At 54.2% G+C, this 17,033-nt stretch overlaps 2 protein-coding genes across 2 annotated transcripts in view; one reads left to right on the plus strand and one right to left on the minus strand.

Moving 5' to 3' along the window:
• The window catches only part of Gpn2 (GPN-loop GTPase 2), a 7,443-nt gene extending 2,651 nt beyond the window's left edge, over nt 1-4,792 (plus strand). Inside the window, exons 3-5 of the mRNA XM_055611015.1 lie at nt 1,630-1,790; nt 2,828-2,958; nt 4,399-4,792. Of these exons, the coding sequence (XP_055466990.1) occupies nt 1,630-1,790; nt 2,828-2,958; nt 4,399-4,471 (365 nt within the window). The 3' untranslated portion in view covers nt 4,472-4,792. The remainder of the gene's footprint in view (nt 1-1,629; nt 1,791-2,827; nt 2,959-4,398) is intronic.
• A 10,368-nt stretch (nt 4,793-15,160) lies between these two features.
• Nucleotides 15,161-16,301, minus strand: Sfn (stratifin). Its single transcript, XM_055611256.1, has one exon. The coding sequence runs from the start codon at nt 16,190-16,192 to the stop codon at nt 15,446-15,448; it is 747 nt and encodes a 248-aa protein (XP_055467231.1). The 5' UTR covers nt 16,193-16,301; the 3' UTR covers nt 15,161-15,445.
• Between the last annotated feature and the right edge of the window lie 732 nt (nt 16,302-17,033).

The following is a 17,033-nucleotide window of genomic DNA, read 5'->3' on the forward strand; positions in this document are numbered from 1 at the left end:
CCCCCCCCCCCCCCCCCCCCCAGTGTACATGCTAAGCCCCTGGGTTCTGACCAGCCTTCCTGAGGCAGGGAGTGAGCAGAGTACTCAGAACCTGTTTGGCACGAACACTGGTGTGTGCGGCCATTAACTCACTGCTTCTGTGTACCATGCAGGTGATGGGTTTACAAGCTGTAGTCCTCTCAACAGGCCTGTTGAGGAAGGACCTGTCCACATGGCTGCCTAAAATGGTAGATGAAGTCCAGCATTTTAGCCGGGGTGGTGCTGCATGTCTGTAATCCCAGCACTTGGAGATGAAGACAGGAGGATCGGGAGTTCAAGACCAACCTGGGCTGCATGAGACCCTCTCTAGAAAGGGAAGGAAGGAATCAGTGCCTTGTTGTTTGTGTATACTGGAATTGAAAGCTGGGGCTTTTTGTTGTTTTTTTTTCAAGACAGGGTTTCTCTGTGTAGCCTTGGCTGTCCTGGACTTTGTGGACTAGGCTAGTCTCGAACCCACAGCGTCTGTTCACTGAACAGTCTCAGGCCATCTTTCATTTTTATTAGAGTCTCACTAAATTGGCCAGACTGGCCTTAAATTTATTCTGTAGTCTAGGCAAACCTGAACTTCCAACCCTTATGTACTTAGCTTCCCTTTTATCTGGGATTACCAGCTTGTACCAGCAGGCTGAGTGAGTCTCTCGCTTTCTTTCTTTCTCTCTCTCTTCTCTCGTTTAATTTTTTTTTTTTTTTTTTTTTGGTTTTTCGAAACTGGGTTTATCTGTGTAGCCTTGACTGTCCTGGAACTCACTCTGTAGACCAGGCTGGCCTTGAACTCCGATCTGCCTGCCTCTGCCTCCCAAGCGCTGGGATTAAAGCCCTGCGCCTCCACCAGCCTGGCAGTTTCTGTTCTTAATGACATCATTTCACTGCAGCACAAATATTTTAGTGAATGAAAATAATGGAGGCCAGTGGGAGGCTCATGTGGTAATCTCAGCAAGGCGGCAGAAGTGCTGTGAAGGCCAGCTGGGCAGCTACATCGTAACAGGCTAGCCAGAGCTGAGGTGTGAGGCCCTGTCTCAGAAAATACAATGACAGAGACAAATGAGATAGAGTCCCAGGCTTTGGGTCTTTCTTCCCTCGTGGTGCCAGGACAGACTCCAGCCCCTCCCGTGTGCCAGGCACTAGCCTGGCCTCAAGCCCATTGGTTATGGGTGTTGTCCTCTCCACCCCCTACCACAGCTGAGGTCTGAACCCAGGGCCTCTGCCACTGAGCTAAATCCCCAACCCTCCTTATGGCTTTTAATCCCTCTTCAGGTGCTAGGCGAAGAGCCCAGGCCTTTGCAGATGCTGTGCCTGTCTGTTACTGTTCTGTGTGCTCCCTCGGCCCCTCCAGTTGTGAGAGGGTTTGTTTTTGTTTTCAAGATTTCACTTCCTTATTTTAGGTAGGAGTGCTCTACCTGCATGTACACCTGCACGCCAGAAGAGGGCACATGATCCTGGTAGAGATGGCTGTGAGCCACCATGTGGTTGCCGGGAATTGAACTCTGGGAGACCACACAATGCTCTTAACCGCTGAGCCATCTCTCCAGCCCCCAGCCTGAGGTCTTAAGCCTAGTGTCAGCGGCCTCTAACCCTGGTCTCTCCCCTCAGCCTTCAACCTGGACTACTACACAGAAGTCCTGGACCTCTCCTACCTCCTTGAGCACCTGGCCTCTGACCCTTTCTTCAGTCACTACCGGCAGCTCAATGAGAAACTGGTACAGCTCATTGAAGACTACAGCCTGGTCTCCTTCATCCCCCTGAACATCCAGGTATTGGACAGTAACGGTCTCTTCCTGGTGGCTGCAGCGCTGACATGCTAAGGATATACAAAACATTGGATGTCCTCGGGCTTCCTTGGCTTGCTGCAGTAAAAGCATAGACTGGACTTTAGTCCCGTTGATTCGGATCACCGAGGCCTCTTTGCATCTGTTCCCTCTTAAGTGTGAAGAGCATGAGTGAGGCCAGAGAGTCAGCAGCCAGAGGTTGACCCAGGGCCAAGGGGACAGCTTAACTCTTTGGGTCCATTTAGCTGAGCGACTGTATTGAGCTTGCAGAGCAGCCCCCAGCCTCTGCCGCTGATCTTTCTGAAGCAGAGATAAGCCAGGAGACTCCGCTCTTGATTTCTTTCTGCGATGGGAGACTCCAGCTAACCTGGCTCTCCCTCTGACAAAGTGGTTCTTCCTGGAACAGTGGCAACCTTACAGTTATAAGGTAGCAACAAAAGCATTTCATGATTGGTGGTCCCCACTGGGTCAAAGGGCAGCAGTGTTAGGAAGGGCGGGACCTGCTCTGACATCATCCTTGCCTCCTTCAGCATGAGAAGGAGAGGGTGCGCATGCCAGCCACCACTTGCTCAAGGCCCTCCCTGCCAGCTCTGTGCTGAGTACTGGGCATGCGTTCTCTTGATCTGCGTATTTCATTGAGATACATGGACTGCCCTCGCTGTGGTGTGTGGATGAGGAAACCCTGACAGGCCAAATAACACAGGCGTTTGTTGGGTGCCTCCCTGACAGTAGTGCTGTGCAGACACTGAAGGTGCCTTGACCTTCGCTGCTTCTGCCTTGAAGGCTGTGTGGCTCAGCAAGAGAACAGTTTTCTAGGAAGGTAGGGCTGCCGCCGTAGGAGAGAGCCCCAGGCAGTGACTGCACTGAGGAGCTGGTCTCTTCTCATCTGGGCAGTTGTCTGGTGAGTGGGGAATGGTCTAGGCCAAGGAAGCCGCATATGTGGAACTCTCGTGGGCACTGAGGCATGGCCTCAGCTATCCACACCTCATTCCCTCATTGAGCTACTTCTCTTCTCTGCTCAGGACAAGGACGGCATCCAGCGAGTCTTACAGGCCGTGGATAAAGCCAATGGCTACTGTTTTGGGGTTCAGGAGCAACGAAGCCTGGAGGCCATGATGTCTGCTGCGATGGGAGCTGACTTCCACTTCTCCTCGTATCCTTAGGGAAATTGGAGGAGCTAACAGAAGAATCACAGGCATAGAAGCCTAGAAACAAATGGCTTTGGGCCTTGGGAGAAGTGTAAGAGGCTCATTTTCTAGCTGTGCTACCTGCAAAGGGAAAAGAGGTTTGGCCAGGGTAAGTGGGAGCTGCGGTGTAGCTCAGGATAGAATCCTTGCCTGATGCCGTGAGGCCTTGGGTTTGATCCCAGGCACCAAGGTGGTTGGGGGGATTCTGTAGACATTAGTTGAAGGGGAAGGACTGGTTGCTGTTTTTTTTGAGACATGGTCTCTCTACCCTTAGCTGGCCTATAGCAGCCTGTGTGGTGCAGGCGCGTGTTAAAATCCTGATCTTCGTCCCCAGTTTTCTAAAAGTTGACACGCATTCTAGGAAAGCCCCTGTAAGCGTGGAAAATGAACTAATGAGTGTAATTAGGAGCATCAGAGTTCTTAAAGTTGTGCTAGATAAAATGTGTAGTGAAATAGAAGGAGCCAGGCATGAGGTTTCTGCCTGTGAACCAGTACTTAGGAAACTGAGGGAGAAAGATCACCATAAGCTTGAGGCTAGCCTGGGCTACAAAGTTAAGAGCCTGTCTCAAAAAATAAGAGTATGGGTTGAAGAATGTGGAAGAGGTAGATTAGGACAGCTAGTGACAGAGTGATCGTGGGGTAGAGGAGACAGGTCTACCTTTAGAAAGGTTGAGCTGGCAGTTGAGCTGGGTTTGAACTCGCCACTGGACAACCAGAGCTGTGCAGAAGGCAGCTGGACCTTCGGCATTGTGGTTTTGATCAGTTTGTGTGTTCTTTGGGTCAGTGGCAGGAAGGAAAGGCCTGGTCCTTCAGGTCAATGGTCTCAGAGACAGAGCATTTGCCTGGGGTGCTGGAGGTGGACATTCCGGGGTTTGGAGTGTGGAGGCAGATGATTCCAGGTGATAGTAGCGATCTGTGCCAGGCCCCTGAGGCAGGTAGCTAGAATGGTGGTGATAGAGCATGCAGTCCCCAGTGAGAGGGCCAGAGCGATAGGTGGCTCCTGTGTAGCCAGTGTTAGCAGCGTCCTGTCCCCTGTCACCCGAGAAGAGTAGGGTTCTTTCCTTGGTAGGAAAAGGAGAAAACGGCAGTCACTGAGCACCTGCTGTGTGCCGGGTGTCAGGGAGGCGCCCTACTCATTTTATGGTCTCAGCTTTCCTGTGATCTTAAGAGAAAAGGGAAGTGGCAGGAGCAGGATTTGAACACCCTGCTCTGGCTCTAGAGCATATGCCACACAAAGCTGGGGGGCTAGTGCTCCCTGGGCCTTTGCTATAGTCTGTGTGGGGAAGACGCAGGAGCCCAGTAAAAGGGATGTATGGAAACTCGGGCAGACAAGTCAGAGGTCAGATCCTGCCGAGCCAGTCCCCCATCTTCTGCCTGCGCTGTCAGCCTTGACACCCTTCCCTCAGCACCCTGGGCATCCAAGAGAAGTACTTGGCATCTGCAGACAAGACCACAGAGCAGGAAGCCATGCAGCTGTAACGCGGGGCCTGGATAACTGGACAGCTCAGCAGGTACACACTGGAAAGCTGCGTCCAGGCGGGGCAGAGGCCGGGAGGAGCCAGCCATGCCTACAAAGGACTTCTGAGGGAAAAGCCAGGCTAGCGCTGTCTGCGGTGCCCTCAGGCTCGGAGCCCTGCCCCAGGAAATGCTGCCGAGAACTTGAGAGCTGCCTCTACGTGGGCAATGCCGCAATATGCTCTGCGATGATTTTCTATTTTTTGTGACCTCAAACTTTTCTTCAACCCTCTGGACGCAGGGATTTGGGATAGAACAAAGAAATGTCTCTGTCCCTCCAAATAATCCTGTTTCTTTATTTTCTTTTTAATTACATGTTATTGTGTGTGGCTGTGGGTGTGTGGCTGTGGGTATGGGGGGGGCAGGCATGCCTGTAGAGGTCAGGTTGCTTGTGAGGACTTGTTCTTTTCTGATTCTGGGGCTTGAACTCAGGTCCCAGGTCTTGGTGACAGGGGTCTTCACCCGCTGAGCCATCTCGTTGGGGTCAGTGTTTCACACAGCCTCACCTGAGGCAAATTATAAGCGTGTGCACTTGTGATCTGGCCTTTCTTCAATGCTAACAGTGAGCTTTAAGGTCAGGCATCCACAGGCAACGCCTCCTCCCAGAGCTTATTTAATGCTTTATTCGTATCCTGTGTATTTCATTCTTTTATTCTGTTTTTAGCAAGTATTAGCCAAAGTTTGAAAGATTAACATAACTTGGGCTGGAGATGTAGCTCAGTAGAAACCAGCATACACAATGTGCCAGGGTCAACCCCAGCACTGCCGGGAGAGAGAAGATTCTTCAAAAAGGAAGTGATTGTAATCCTGTGGTAGGGCCTCTAACCCCAACACTTGAGATATGGAGACTGTGGGATCAGGGCTTTAAGGTTAGCTTTGGCTATATAATGAGTTTCAGGCCACCCTGGGCTATATGAAGAAAAGTGTCTGAAGAAGATTTGTGCAAAGTGAGTTGTGTAAGAAAAAATATTTAATGTATACCAGGACAGTTGTCCGGAAAGAAACACTGATGATGTTTTCAGTCTTTGCTGTTTGTCCGGCTGGGGGACTGCAGTTTGCACTTTTAGCCAGTAGGTGGCACCAAAGACTTAGTTTTGCCCTTATAGCCTGCTAGAAAGGGCCTGATGGTCAAGGGGATGCTTGTACCAGAAGACTTTTTCTGGCTTTAACTGTGGGCCCTTTGCAGCTACATGTACACGGGGTTTGGCAAGGAGCCTGCACATGTAGAATCCTCACATGGCTCTCAGAGCGACCCAGAGACAAGAGTAGGGAATGTCACTGGCCTGGCTCCCTCAGAGCTCCCTTTGCCGGCTGACTCTGGACTGCCCTCTTTGGTGTATGTATTGATGCAAAGCTACGGCCGTCAGCCCTTGAGGATGCTGAGGCACCTGTACATGGTTTATGAGTACCGGCTGGGTCGGTGGCGGGTTTCCATGGTTGGGGAAAGCCTGTTCTGAAGCAGCAGTGAAGTTGGTGGCTGGTCTCTGCTCCCCAGTGTGGGCAGCCCCAGCCGAGAGCAGGAGAGGGCAGCCAGCCTCAGCCCCCACGCGGGCTGCGGAGGGGTAATAAGCGGGTGCTGCTTCACAGCCTCTTTCATCTGAGGAGTTCAAAGCGCCTCACCCCTATTAATGCCCTGCACAGTAGGTGGGGCGTACCAATAGAGCGACCCAGGGAAACTGAGGCCAGGAGGCACAGCCTGGGGCTTGCTGTGAGTCACCTGCGGGGCCTAGAGCCCAGGAACCCTGACGCCCAGGCTGCCGGGCAAGCGCCTTGTCTGGGTTGTGGGTGGGGGTCTGTGTTTTGGATAACACCAGCAGTCATGGCTGTCGGTGTTTGCCCCGGCGCAGGAACCCTGACGCCCAGGCTGCCGGGCAAGCGCCTTGTCTGGGTTGTGGGTGGGGGTCTGTGTTTTGGATAACACCAGCAGTCATGGCTGTCGGTGTTTGCCCCAGCGCAGGCCCTAACCACGTGCAGGGGCTGAAGGCGTGTCACTTCGACTTTCCAGCTCAGCCGTGCACCTCGGCCTGCGTTCACGGCGGCCACCGTGAGGTGCGTAGCAAGGCCTTGGTGTGGTGGCAGGCTTTTTTGGTTTTTGTTTCTTTGGTTTTTTAGCTCTCAGGCAGGCCAGGTGCTGGGCGTCTGTAGTGGTGGGAGGATCAGCTTTCGCTACAGAGCAAGTTTCAGGCTAGCCTGGGCTACATGAGCTCTGTCTCGAATAAACAGAGAGAGTGGCAGTAGCAGTAGGAGTTCCTGGTCTGTATTCTCGCACTGAGGCGCTGAGACGAACATTCAGTACAGAAAGGGGGAGCTGTCTGGGGTTTCTGGTCCAAGCCCTGCGGTGTGAGATGTGCCCCTAAGAGAATGCCCACCTGCCAGCATGGCCGCCTCATAGAACCAAACTTGAGGTTATGTTTTACTCTTCCTAGTGAAAAGGAAAATTAAGGCTGTGTGGTGCCCCGCCCCTTTGATCCCAGTACTCGGGAGGCAGAGGCAGGCAGATCTCTGACTTCCAGGCCAGCCTGGACTACAGAGAGAGTTCCGAGAACAGCCAGGGCTACACAGAGAAACCCTGTCTCAAAATAAGTCAGCCTGCCAAACAGAAAGCTGCTCTCATGGATTCAGTTCCCAGCGCCCACATAGCGGTTCACAGTCGCCTGTCAATTCAGTTTCAGGAGATGGAATACTCCTTTCTGGCCGCCTTAGGTCCCAGAACACACATGTGCACAGACATACATGCAGACAAGACTCCCAAGCTCATGAAATGTAAATAAAAATTTAAAAAGTACACACACACCAAAAACAAAACAAATACGGGGGGGAAGGTAAAAACCAGTGAGATGGGCTCAGTGGATAAAGATGCCTGATGACCTGAGGTCGAGCCAGGGCTTGCAGATAGAAGGAGAAAATTGATTCTTGCAGGTTGACTGACTCAGGCAAGGTGTCATCTGACCTAAGTACACGAACACACTTGGGTGGTGGGGCACCATCCCAGCTGCCTCCTTGCTTTCCCCGTTTAAACCACAGTACACAGTTTCTCCGTGTATCCTTGGCTGTTCTAGACTGGATCTATAGACCAGGCTGGCCTGGAACTCGGAGATCCGCCTGCCTCTGCTAGGATTAAAGGCAGGTGCCACCATGCCTGGCGTGCAAATGTAAGTTTTTAAAAGCTGTGACATTCTTCAGGTTCTAGAGTCATGCTACCACAGTGCTTTCCAGGAACTCGACTTGGTAACTCACACAAAATGCCAGCCTCTTGGCCGTCCCTGCTGAGTCCTGATTGAGTATCTCTCATCTCTGAATTGGAGCCCTCCCCAGTAGCTGGAAGGTAGGATTGGCATTGGGAGAAGGCCCCTGAAAGGCTCCCAGTTCGGTGACAGAGGCCCTGAGCCCTGCCCACTCGGCTCACCTTAGCGGAGCGCTCACCCACAGTCTTAGCCCACCAGGGTCTTAACGAAAAGGAGAAAGGAAAGATGGGCTGGGAAGATTTTCCAGAGAAGGAGGGCGGTCAGCCCCATCACAGTACCAAAGCTCTAGTTTGGATTTTTTCTCTCTCTCTTCCTTTATACCGGCTATCAAGCCCTGACCCACCCAATCTGGGGTGCCCATCTGTCTCCTGTCCTGCTTAGAAGAACCCCAGAGTAAGGTGTAGTTCCTCAGTATCGATCCCGCCAAGGTTGGGGAGTTATGTCCTATTTCCCTTTGTGTTCCTTCTCTTCCAGCCAGGGAGCTGCCTACAACTCCAGGCGCCCAAGCTGATTGGGTGGGTTTTGTTTTGTTGTTTTTGGACAGTGTTTCTCTGTGTAGCCCTGGTCATCCTGGAACTCAGCCTGTTGGCCAGGCTGGCCTTGAACTGAGCCTGTGCTTCCTGAGTGCTGGGATTAAAGGTGTGTGCCGCCACCACGTGAAGCCCAGGCTGACAATCGTGGGGGTTTAGGTGGGTGTGATAGCACTTGCCTGTAATTTCAGCCCTTGGGAAGTAGGGGCAGAGAATCAGAAATTCAAGGTCAGCCTCAACTATGCTCAAGTTCAAGGGCAGCCTGGACTATAGGAGACAGTGCCTCAAAAATAACGGAAGGCATTTAAGAGCTCTTACTGGGGTGCTGGAGAGGTGGCTCAGTGATTAAGACCCAGAGGACCTGGGCTCAAGTCCCAGCACCCACAAGGCAGCTCACAACTGGCTGCAACTCCAGTTCCAGGGGATCCGACACCCTCACACAGACATACATGCTGGCGAAACGCCAATGCACACAGACTAAAAATAAATTAAAAAATTAAAAAGCCCCTGCCTCCTGAGTGCTGGGATTAAAAGCATGCGCCATCACCACCCTGCCAGTAAGCATAGTTAACCCCTGAGCTATCTATCTCACTAGCCTTTCTAACTTCAGACACATTTTTATTACATCTATTTATTTGTTTGTTTGTTTATTTGTGTGTGTGTGAGTGGCTACATGTATTGCAAAGGTGGCAGAGGACAACTTACAGGCACGGGGTAAACTTGGGTCCTCAGGCTTGCCAGAGGGTGCCTTTACCCACTGAACTATCCTGCCAGCCCTCAAAACAGCATGCCTCCTTGTCCCGGAGTTACCTGATTCTGATGGGTAAGCGAGCCCCGAAGACCCTCTGATCTGTGCCCTCAGCCCCAGGGATGAGAGATGTGCAGCACAGGCTTTTTCTGTGGGTGCTGGGATCTGAATTCCGGAGCTCTAGACGGAGCTGCTCTTCCAAAGTCTCAATGCACAAGTGTCCACATTGCTTTGTGGGTCACAAAAAGGAAGATGTTGAAATGTGTGAGGTTCCCCCCCAATTCAGAAGCCATCCGTGTTGCCCTGAAAGTCTCCACAGTCAGATAAAGAGATCTCGGAGGGTCAGTTTCACTCTCGGGTGGGGGGGGGGGGGATGTGTGTTCCGTGCCCCCTCGCCCCCTCCCCCTTTGCACCAGCTCTGCACGGAAGCGTGCTGCCATAAGGGATCTCGCTCACAGACTTAAGAGCCCCGCGCCTCCCGGCGTCCAGGGCTGCTCCCTTATCTCCAGACAGACTCGATTTCCCAGCCGTGTAAGGAGAAGGCTGGGCGAGAAGGGTGGTGAATCAGCCCCCGACACCCCGAGGGCGGCAGAGCTGTCTGTTGCCTCCACACACATTCCTGGCCCCTGACTCAGTGGGTAGGTGGAGGGGGGGGCTCCTGGGAGGGGGGCCTACCTTGCAGAAACCTGCCTTCCACACCCCACACAGACGGGGGTGGGGGATGGTGTGGGCCCCGTGAACCAGCGGGAGAATGAGTGCAAGCAGGTTGAGGAGGCCAAGGCGACCTGATGGGGTGAGTGAGCCGGAAACTGGTCCACTCTCACTGCCCTCTGAGATGTGGAGGAGACAGATGGTGACTCGAGGAAGAAAAGGTTTTTTTTTTTTTTTTCTGGTTTTTAGGAAGTCCAAAGCAGGAGCTGGCTAGCATGCTTCTTGAATGTATTTTTAACTCACGAAACCCCAACGCACAAAACAGACATATGCGTGGCTATTTTCGCTGCAGTGTGTGGAAACAGGAAACCCTAACCACCTGGGTCCTGCCTGAGAGCCAGATCCTGTCCCACTCCCAGCACAAGCAGTGGTCTAACCTTGGCTATTGAGTTATGCAGTTGTTCTGAGCCCCGGTTGCTTCATGGGTCAAACAGGTACAATGCCAGGCATTGTAACCTTGAGGATAAAGACGTGACCCTGTGTGGCCTAGGTTCATCAGGACGGCTGTGGCTTTTACTCCATCCTGCCCTGGAGGAAGGGGGAGGATGGGGACGCCCTTGGTCAGAAGATCCATCTTGATGCAAACATCCGGCAGTCAGGAGGTTTCCTGCAAAAGCCTGGACCGTTTGGATGGTCCACCCTGTGGTGTGTCAGTGTATCTGTGTGTATCCGTGGGTGTGGCCTGAGTGTGTATATGAGGGTTTGTGTGCCTGCATGTGTGTGTGTTCCGGGGAAGAGTACTTTGCTTTCCGGGAAGAACCTTCTGACAGTGTCTTCCCGGAGATGCCCTGCAGGTTCTGTCAGTCACCTGCACCTTTGAATCTACAGAGCTGATTTGATTTTCTTGCTGGTGCAGTTGATGGAAGCAGAGCCCTGCTGTGGTGGCGGTGCACATTCCATTCTAGTACCCGGAAGGTGGCCCGGTAGGGTGAGGAGCTCAAAGTCACCCTCAGCTGCATACCGAGTTCAAGGCCACCTAGGCTAATGAGACCCTAGGGCGGGGACAAGCCTGGCTTGATGGCTCATACTTGTAACTCTAGCCTTCGGGGACTAAAGCAGGAGAATCAAGACTTGAAGTCCAGCCTGGGCTACATAGTGAGTTCATGCAACCTAGGCTTCTAGCTGAAACCTTATCTTAAAAAGAACTAAGAAATAGTAGATATACTTTCTACATAATTTTAGATTGCAATTTTTTTCCTGTGCCACTGAAATAATAATAGTGATTATTATTATTTAGATTGGATCTCATGCAGCCCAGGCTAGCCTCAAACTCCCTCTGTAGCTGAGGAAAACTTCCATATATTTGATACTCCTGCCTCTAGCTCCCCAGTGCTGGGATTAAAGGCCATTATCACCATGCTCAGTTGGAGGGGAAAAAAAATGGCTTTAACCCCAAATTATCATTCCTTTCGTAGAAACTTGGCTGACATCACTGTAGGAAAGGAGGACAAAGCCAGCCCATGAGGGAATTCCCTGAGAGAAATCTGATCTGAGCAGGGCTTTGCAACTTCCTCAAAGTCAAGAGAACATGCAGCAGGTGGGAGAGGAAAGGCCCCGGGACCTTCCTGCCTTGGAACCTCCCCTTGTGGCTGTCTGGGGCAGGTTTTTTCTCTCTTTGGTGTTAGGGTTTGAGCCTAGCACCTGTCAGGCACATACATACTCTTCCGCTGACCTCGGCCGTCCTTTAGCTTTTATTTTTCCTTTTTAAATTTTGTGTGTGGTGCCTGGCTTGGTGATACAAGCCTGTAATCCCAGCACCCTGGGAGGCAGAGGCAGGTCGGTGGATCTCTGTGAGTTTAGCTTGGTCTACAAAGTGAGTCCAGGACAGCCAAGGCTGCACAGAGAAACCCTATCTCCAACGCCCACCCCACCCCCAAAATGTGTTTGCATGTTTTACAGGTGTGGGGGTGCACCTTGTTTATTGACACAGGGTCTTTTTGTTTGTCTGCTTGGTTGGTTTCGGTTTTATGAGACAGGGTTCCTCTTGTGGTCCTGGCTCTCCTAGAACTCACTCCCTAGACCAGGCTGACCTTGAACTCAGAGATTCTCCAGGCTCTGCCTGGTTGGGATTAAAGGCGTGGCCCCCCACTTCCCCGAGGCAGGGTCTCTTGGGGAAGGCTTTCGGATGTTTCAACTGGCCCTGTGCTTTTGTGCGCTGGAATTACAGGCAGGCCGCCGAGCCCGCTCAGTGTTTACATGGGTCTCTGGGGGTTCTAAACACCACTGAGCCATCTCCCTAGACCATGCCTCACCATCTTGCCTCAACTGACCGTGTGTGTGTGTGTGTGTGTGTGTGTGTGTGTGTGTTACCCATGGGTGCCAGGAGATCCCCTGGAGCTGGAGTTACAGTGAGCCTGGGGGGGGGGGGTACTGGGAACTGAATTCAAGACCCCTGGAAGAACAGCAAGTACTCAACCATTGAGCTGGGCAGCCTAGACTGAAAAAGAAACTTTTTGTTTTTGTTTTTTTGAAACCTAGTTTTTGCACATAGTCGTGGCTGTCCTGGTGAGTTCACTATGTTCACCAGACTGGCCTAGAACCCGAGGAAATCTACCTTGATCAGCCTTGTGTGCCGTCATGTCCAACTGGACTGAAAAAGTTTTTGTTTGTTGTTTTTCAAGACAAGGTTTCTCTGTGTAGCCCTGGCTGTCCTGGACTCACTGTGTAGACCAGGCTGGCCTGGAACTCTCAGAGAGCCACCTGCTTCTGCCTCCCAAGTGCTGGTATCAAAGGCATGGGCCACCACTGCCAGCTTGATTTTAAATATCAAGTTTAGACCAGGAAAAGATGGCCATAATTTTAAACTTTTTAACATTTACTTTTATTTGTATGGATATTTCATCTGCATGTGTGTCTGTGTACCACATTTGTGCCTGGAGATCAGAAAAGAGCATCAGATCCCCCTGGGACTGGAGTTGCTGACAGTAGTGGGCTGGGAATCAGACTCGGCTGCCCAGCCATCTCTCCACCCCATAATCTCTTTAATGTCTCAGACAGAAATGTCTGAGGTGACTTTGGTGAGAAGCTGCAGCCCTAACCACTATGCTCCGGTGCTAATAAACGGCGGGCTTCGCTGTCTCCAGCACAGGGCGGCTCCTCTTGATTAGCCTTGAACCCAGAGCAGTACCGAGGGGCAGCCCTGCCTGGTCTGGAGCCAACGCGCAGAAGGCAGGGGCTGAGAGACATAGAAAGGGTTCCTTTCCCAGGACCTGCTCCATTAAGAGAAAGTCACCAGACCTGTCTAGTAGAAAGAAACCGGGTCACCTGCTGAGCTGAGGGGAGTAGCCTGCCGGAGCCCAGAGACTCCGCGACTTTGGAGCCTTGAAATCCTACACATCGCCAGGAAATGAGAAAACACGGGACCCTGAGGAGTTAGGGGCATAACAAGAGGGAAGTATCACAAGCAAGGGTGGCCTAGCTTGAACCCAGTGGGTCTGGGCTCAATTCTCCTAACCCTTCTAGAAAGAGTTCTCTTGCTGCCAAGCCAGCCTTGTTTGTTTGCTTGTTTGTTTTTTGAGACAGGCTTTCTCTGTGTAGCCTTGGCTGTCCTAGACTCTGTAGACCAGGCTGGACTAGAACTCACAGAGATACATCTGTCTCTGCCTCCTTGAGTACCGGGATTCCAGGCGTGCACCACCGAGCCAGGCTCAAGCCAGCCTTTTCGGGAGGCCTAGTGAGCACCCAGGTCAACTTTGGCAGTGACTGGGCCCTGATGCTTATTCTGTTTTGGACTCAGAAATACTAGGTAAATCCCAGAGGGACTGACAGTATCGTTTTGGACACCCTTCCATCCCCTCTTCACCCCCCGCTTAATTTTCTTGGTTGACTTCTTTTCTTTAGCAATGGGACATTAGATAAGCTGAGCCACACACACTCCAGCTCCTGGAAGGATCCACCGGACCCCAAAGTGCTCGGATTAATGGCACGGGGCCACCATGCCCTGCCTAGGAGGGAACTTTTTCATTTCTCCCTGACCCTTCTCAAAGGAGGCCCCAAAGGTTAAGAGGCTCGGGCATGGCAGCCTAAGCCTTGCACCCAAGCAGGGCTCCACTTTTTACTCTAACTGGAGAGCCTTCAGCGACACAGAAGGGAAACTGAGGCCCAGGGATGGCTTTCCCAGGCTTCAAAGTCAGTCAGGGGCATGACATAACCCACGCCTGCTGGCGACCGGCGCTGGTCTGCCGCTGACACCCCAGAGAGGAGCGTCCTGGCTCCTTTCCAGCCGATTTAGCCGCCGGCCTGGCCCAGACACCGCCAGGTGAGCCGATGACTCAAAGGGCGGAGACTAAATTTTGCGCACGGCCCCGCCCTGTCCCGCTGCTCCCGGGGGCGGGGGACCAGCTCCCGGGTCGGGCGGGTGGCAACTTGTCGGAGTGAAACCGGGAAGGCGCCGCCCCGCTGGCGCTCCACGGGCGGCGGGGTCGCAGCTTCGTCTTTTGGAGAAGGGAAGCGGGGCCCGCGGGGCGGGAGGGGAGGCGGGGACACTCGCCCTCCGCTCTCCCATTGGCCAGCCGGCTTCCGGGGGGCGGGCTCTGTGGAGAAGCCGTCCTGTGATTGGGCCGTGCGGGCGGCCGGCCCTGGCGCTCCGCGGGCTGGGGCGTGCCGCTGCCTGCCGGCTCCGCGGCTGCTCCAGCCCGACGTTCCGCCGCCCTTCCCACCCAGCTCGCGCCCGCTCCTCGCCAGTGGGTTTTTTGTCCGCACCGAGGCTCGCTGGGCCTTGGGCAGCTTTTCCTTATCAGATCTGCTCTTTGTTTTATGGAGGTGCTACGCCCCTGCCTCGGATCGTGCCCCCCTCGGCTCGGATCCGAGCACTTGATGCGACCCTTTACCGCTTTCTCGTCTGAGGTGCACAGTGCCGCTCCTGAACCGCGTCTCTAAGGCCGCTGTGCTCAAACTTCAGCGGCTCCGTGGATCCCGCCACATCTGAGCTTGGCGGGTCCCCGGCCCACGCTCACCTCTCCCGGGCTGCCTTTGTGCTCACCTGGCCTGAGCCTAAGCGCTGTGGGGGCTTCCTGAGGGCCTCTCACCTGAAGTCACCCGACCCAGAATTTCCAGGTCACCGACACCAACCCAAAGGCTCTTCTCACTTCCAGGTCACCCAGACAGCCCCAAGGGACAAGTCTTAACTCAGAGTTCCAGAGTCAGGCTCTCTTAGCTCACTTTCAGTTCTACTCCCAGCCCAGGGCCAATGACTGAAGAAGACAGAGTGTCACAGGGCAACTTTATTGAGCGGAAACGTGGTCACACCCAGCGAACGTGTTCCCTCTCATTCTCTCTCACACACAGTCGCGCACACACACACACACCCCGGCCCTTGCCATAGTCCAGTTCTCAGCCACAGGGGTGGGAGCCTCCTTGGTTCCTGGGATCCAGAAGCAACAGGTGCAAGAGGGAGGGAGGGAGGGAGGGAGGGAGGGGGGGGGGGGGGGAGGGGGGGGGGGGCACAGGTTCAGGTGTGATGTAAGGAAGTGGGCGCACAGAGAGCAAGGTGGGCAGGGTTAGGCACACCCACCAGACGGCTGCATGGAGAGTGGGATTTCCCCAGCCCCTGGTGGCCTCAGCGGGGCCGCACCCCTTCCAGGGAGCCTTCCGGGGTGTAGCTGGACATTCAGGGTTTGGGAAGGGCAGAGTCCCACTCCGCATTAGTCCTCTCTGCAGGCCGGGCGCTGGAGGGCAAGGCAGGGCAGGGAGGCAGGAGGCCGCTTCAGCTCTGGGGCTCCTCCGGGGCCTCGCCACCCTCTTCCCCCGCGTTGTCGGCTGTCCACAGTGTCAGGTTGTCTCTCAGCAGCTGCATGATGAGGGTGCTGTCCTTGTAGGAGTCCTCGCTGAGGGTGTGCAGGTCGGCCATGGCCTCGTCGAAGGTGGTCTTGGCCAGTGAGATGGCCTCCTCCGGGCTGTTGGCTATCTCGTAGTGGAAGACGGAAAAGTTCAGGGCCAGGCCCAGGCGGATGGGGTTGGTGGGCGGCATCTCCTTCTTGCTGATGTCCATGGCCTCCTGGTAGGCGGACCGGGCGGAGTCGATGATGCGCTTCTTGTCCTCCCCGGTGGCCACCTCGGCTAGGTAGCGGTAGTAGTCTCCCTTCATCTTCAGGTAGAAGACGCGGCTCTCTGCGTCCCCAGCCTCCTTGATGAGGTGGGAGTCCAGCAGGCCCAGCACGGTGTCGCACACGCCCCGGAGCTCCGTCTCCACCTTCTCCCGGTACTCCTTCACCTCGGGCCCCTTTTCTTCTGAGCCCTCCTCGCTGCTCTTCTGCTCGATGCTGGACAGGACCCTCCAGGCCGCTCTCTGGCCGCCCACCACGTTCTTATAGGCCACAGAGAGCAGGTTGCGCTCCTCGCAGGAGAGCTCCTCACCTTTTTCCACCGCACCCTTCATGAAGGCTGCCATGTCCTCGTAGCGTTCGGCCTGCTCGGCCAACTTGGCCTTCTGGATCAGACTGGCTCTCTCCATGACTCCGAGGACAGACAGGCGGGCGAACTGGCTGCCTTGAGACCAACGCTGGGTTCTGTGGCTCCCCCTGCTCGGCGTCTGCCTTTTGGCTGGGGTGGCATGGCCCTGAGAGAGGATTGGGAGTGGCCTGGGCGGGCCTGGCCCCTGGGCCCTGCCCCCTCCTCTTCTCCCACACCCTTTCCGGCTCTTCCTTAAAGGTAAAAGGGCTGGGATGTAGGGGGTTGAGTCATCAGGATAAGTCAGCTTGAAAGAAACCTGGCCGCGGGTCCCACCTGCACAGGTACCTTTCAGGCTCCCCAGCGCCCCCTGCTGTTCAGGCTTGCTCTGCAGGAGCGTTTTGGGTAACCAAATCGGATTGTCTTTCCTGCTAGCCTTCCGGAGCTGGGGACGGCTTCAGCCACTGGGCTCCTTTAGGCTAGGCAGAGCCCAGAGGGCTGGCACGGAGGGCTGTGTGTAAGGTAGGGTTGTACACTTTGCCAGACACTCTAGCATCCACGATCTGATGCAACCCCCTTGATGGCTCTGTAGGCTGTAGAGGTGGGAACGTCAAGTCTCAAGGGGTGAAACTAATTGAGGTCACGAGCTGCCAGCTCCCTAAAACCCCTCCTCTTCCGTGGGCCCCGTTCCTTTGGCTTTTTGGGGGGCGGGAGCCATTATCTGGACGTGAGAGCTAGACTTCTTTCCGGGTCGGCCTGAAGACAGCTCCATCCATCCCTTGGTTCCCTTTCTCCCTCAAGGTCCCCCTCTGAGCTCCTGGGGTGCGCAGGTGGCGTTTAACAAGCGGCCTCTGACGCTCCAGCACGGCCTTTGTAATTAGTCACCCAGTAGGTTTGTTGGCCAC

The sequence above is a fragment of the Psammomys obesus genome, unplaced genomic scaffold (genome assembly GCF_907164565.1).
Source record: "Psammomys obesus unplaced genomic scaffold, mPsaObe1.curated_primary_1811, whole genome shotgun sequence".
Taxonomy (NCBI): Eukaryota; Metazoa; Chordata; class Mammalia; order Rodentia; family Muridae; genus Psammomys; species Psammomys obesus.

Coding starts and splice junctions, on each gene's coding strand:
- Sfn (XM_055611256.1), bottom strand. CDS start 16,192: ATGGAGAGAGCCAGTCTGATCCAGAAGGCCAAGTTGGCCGAGCAGGCC.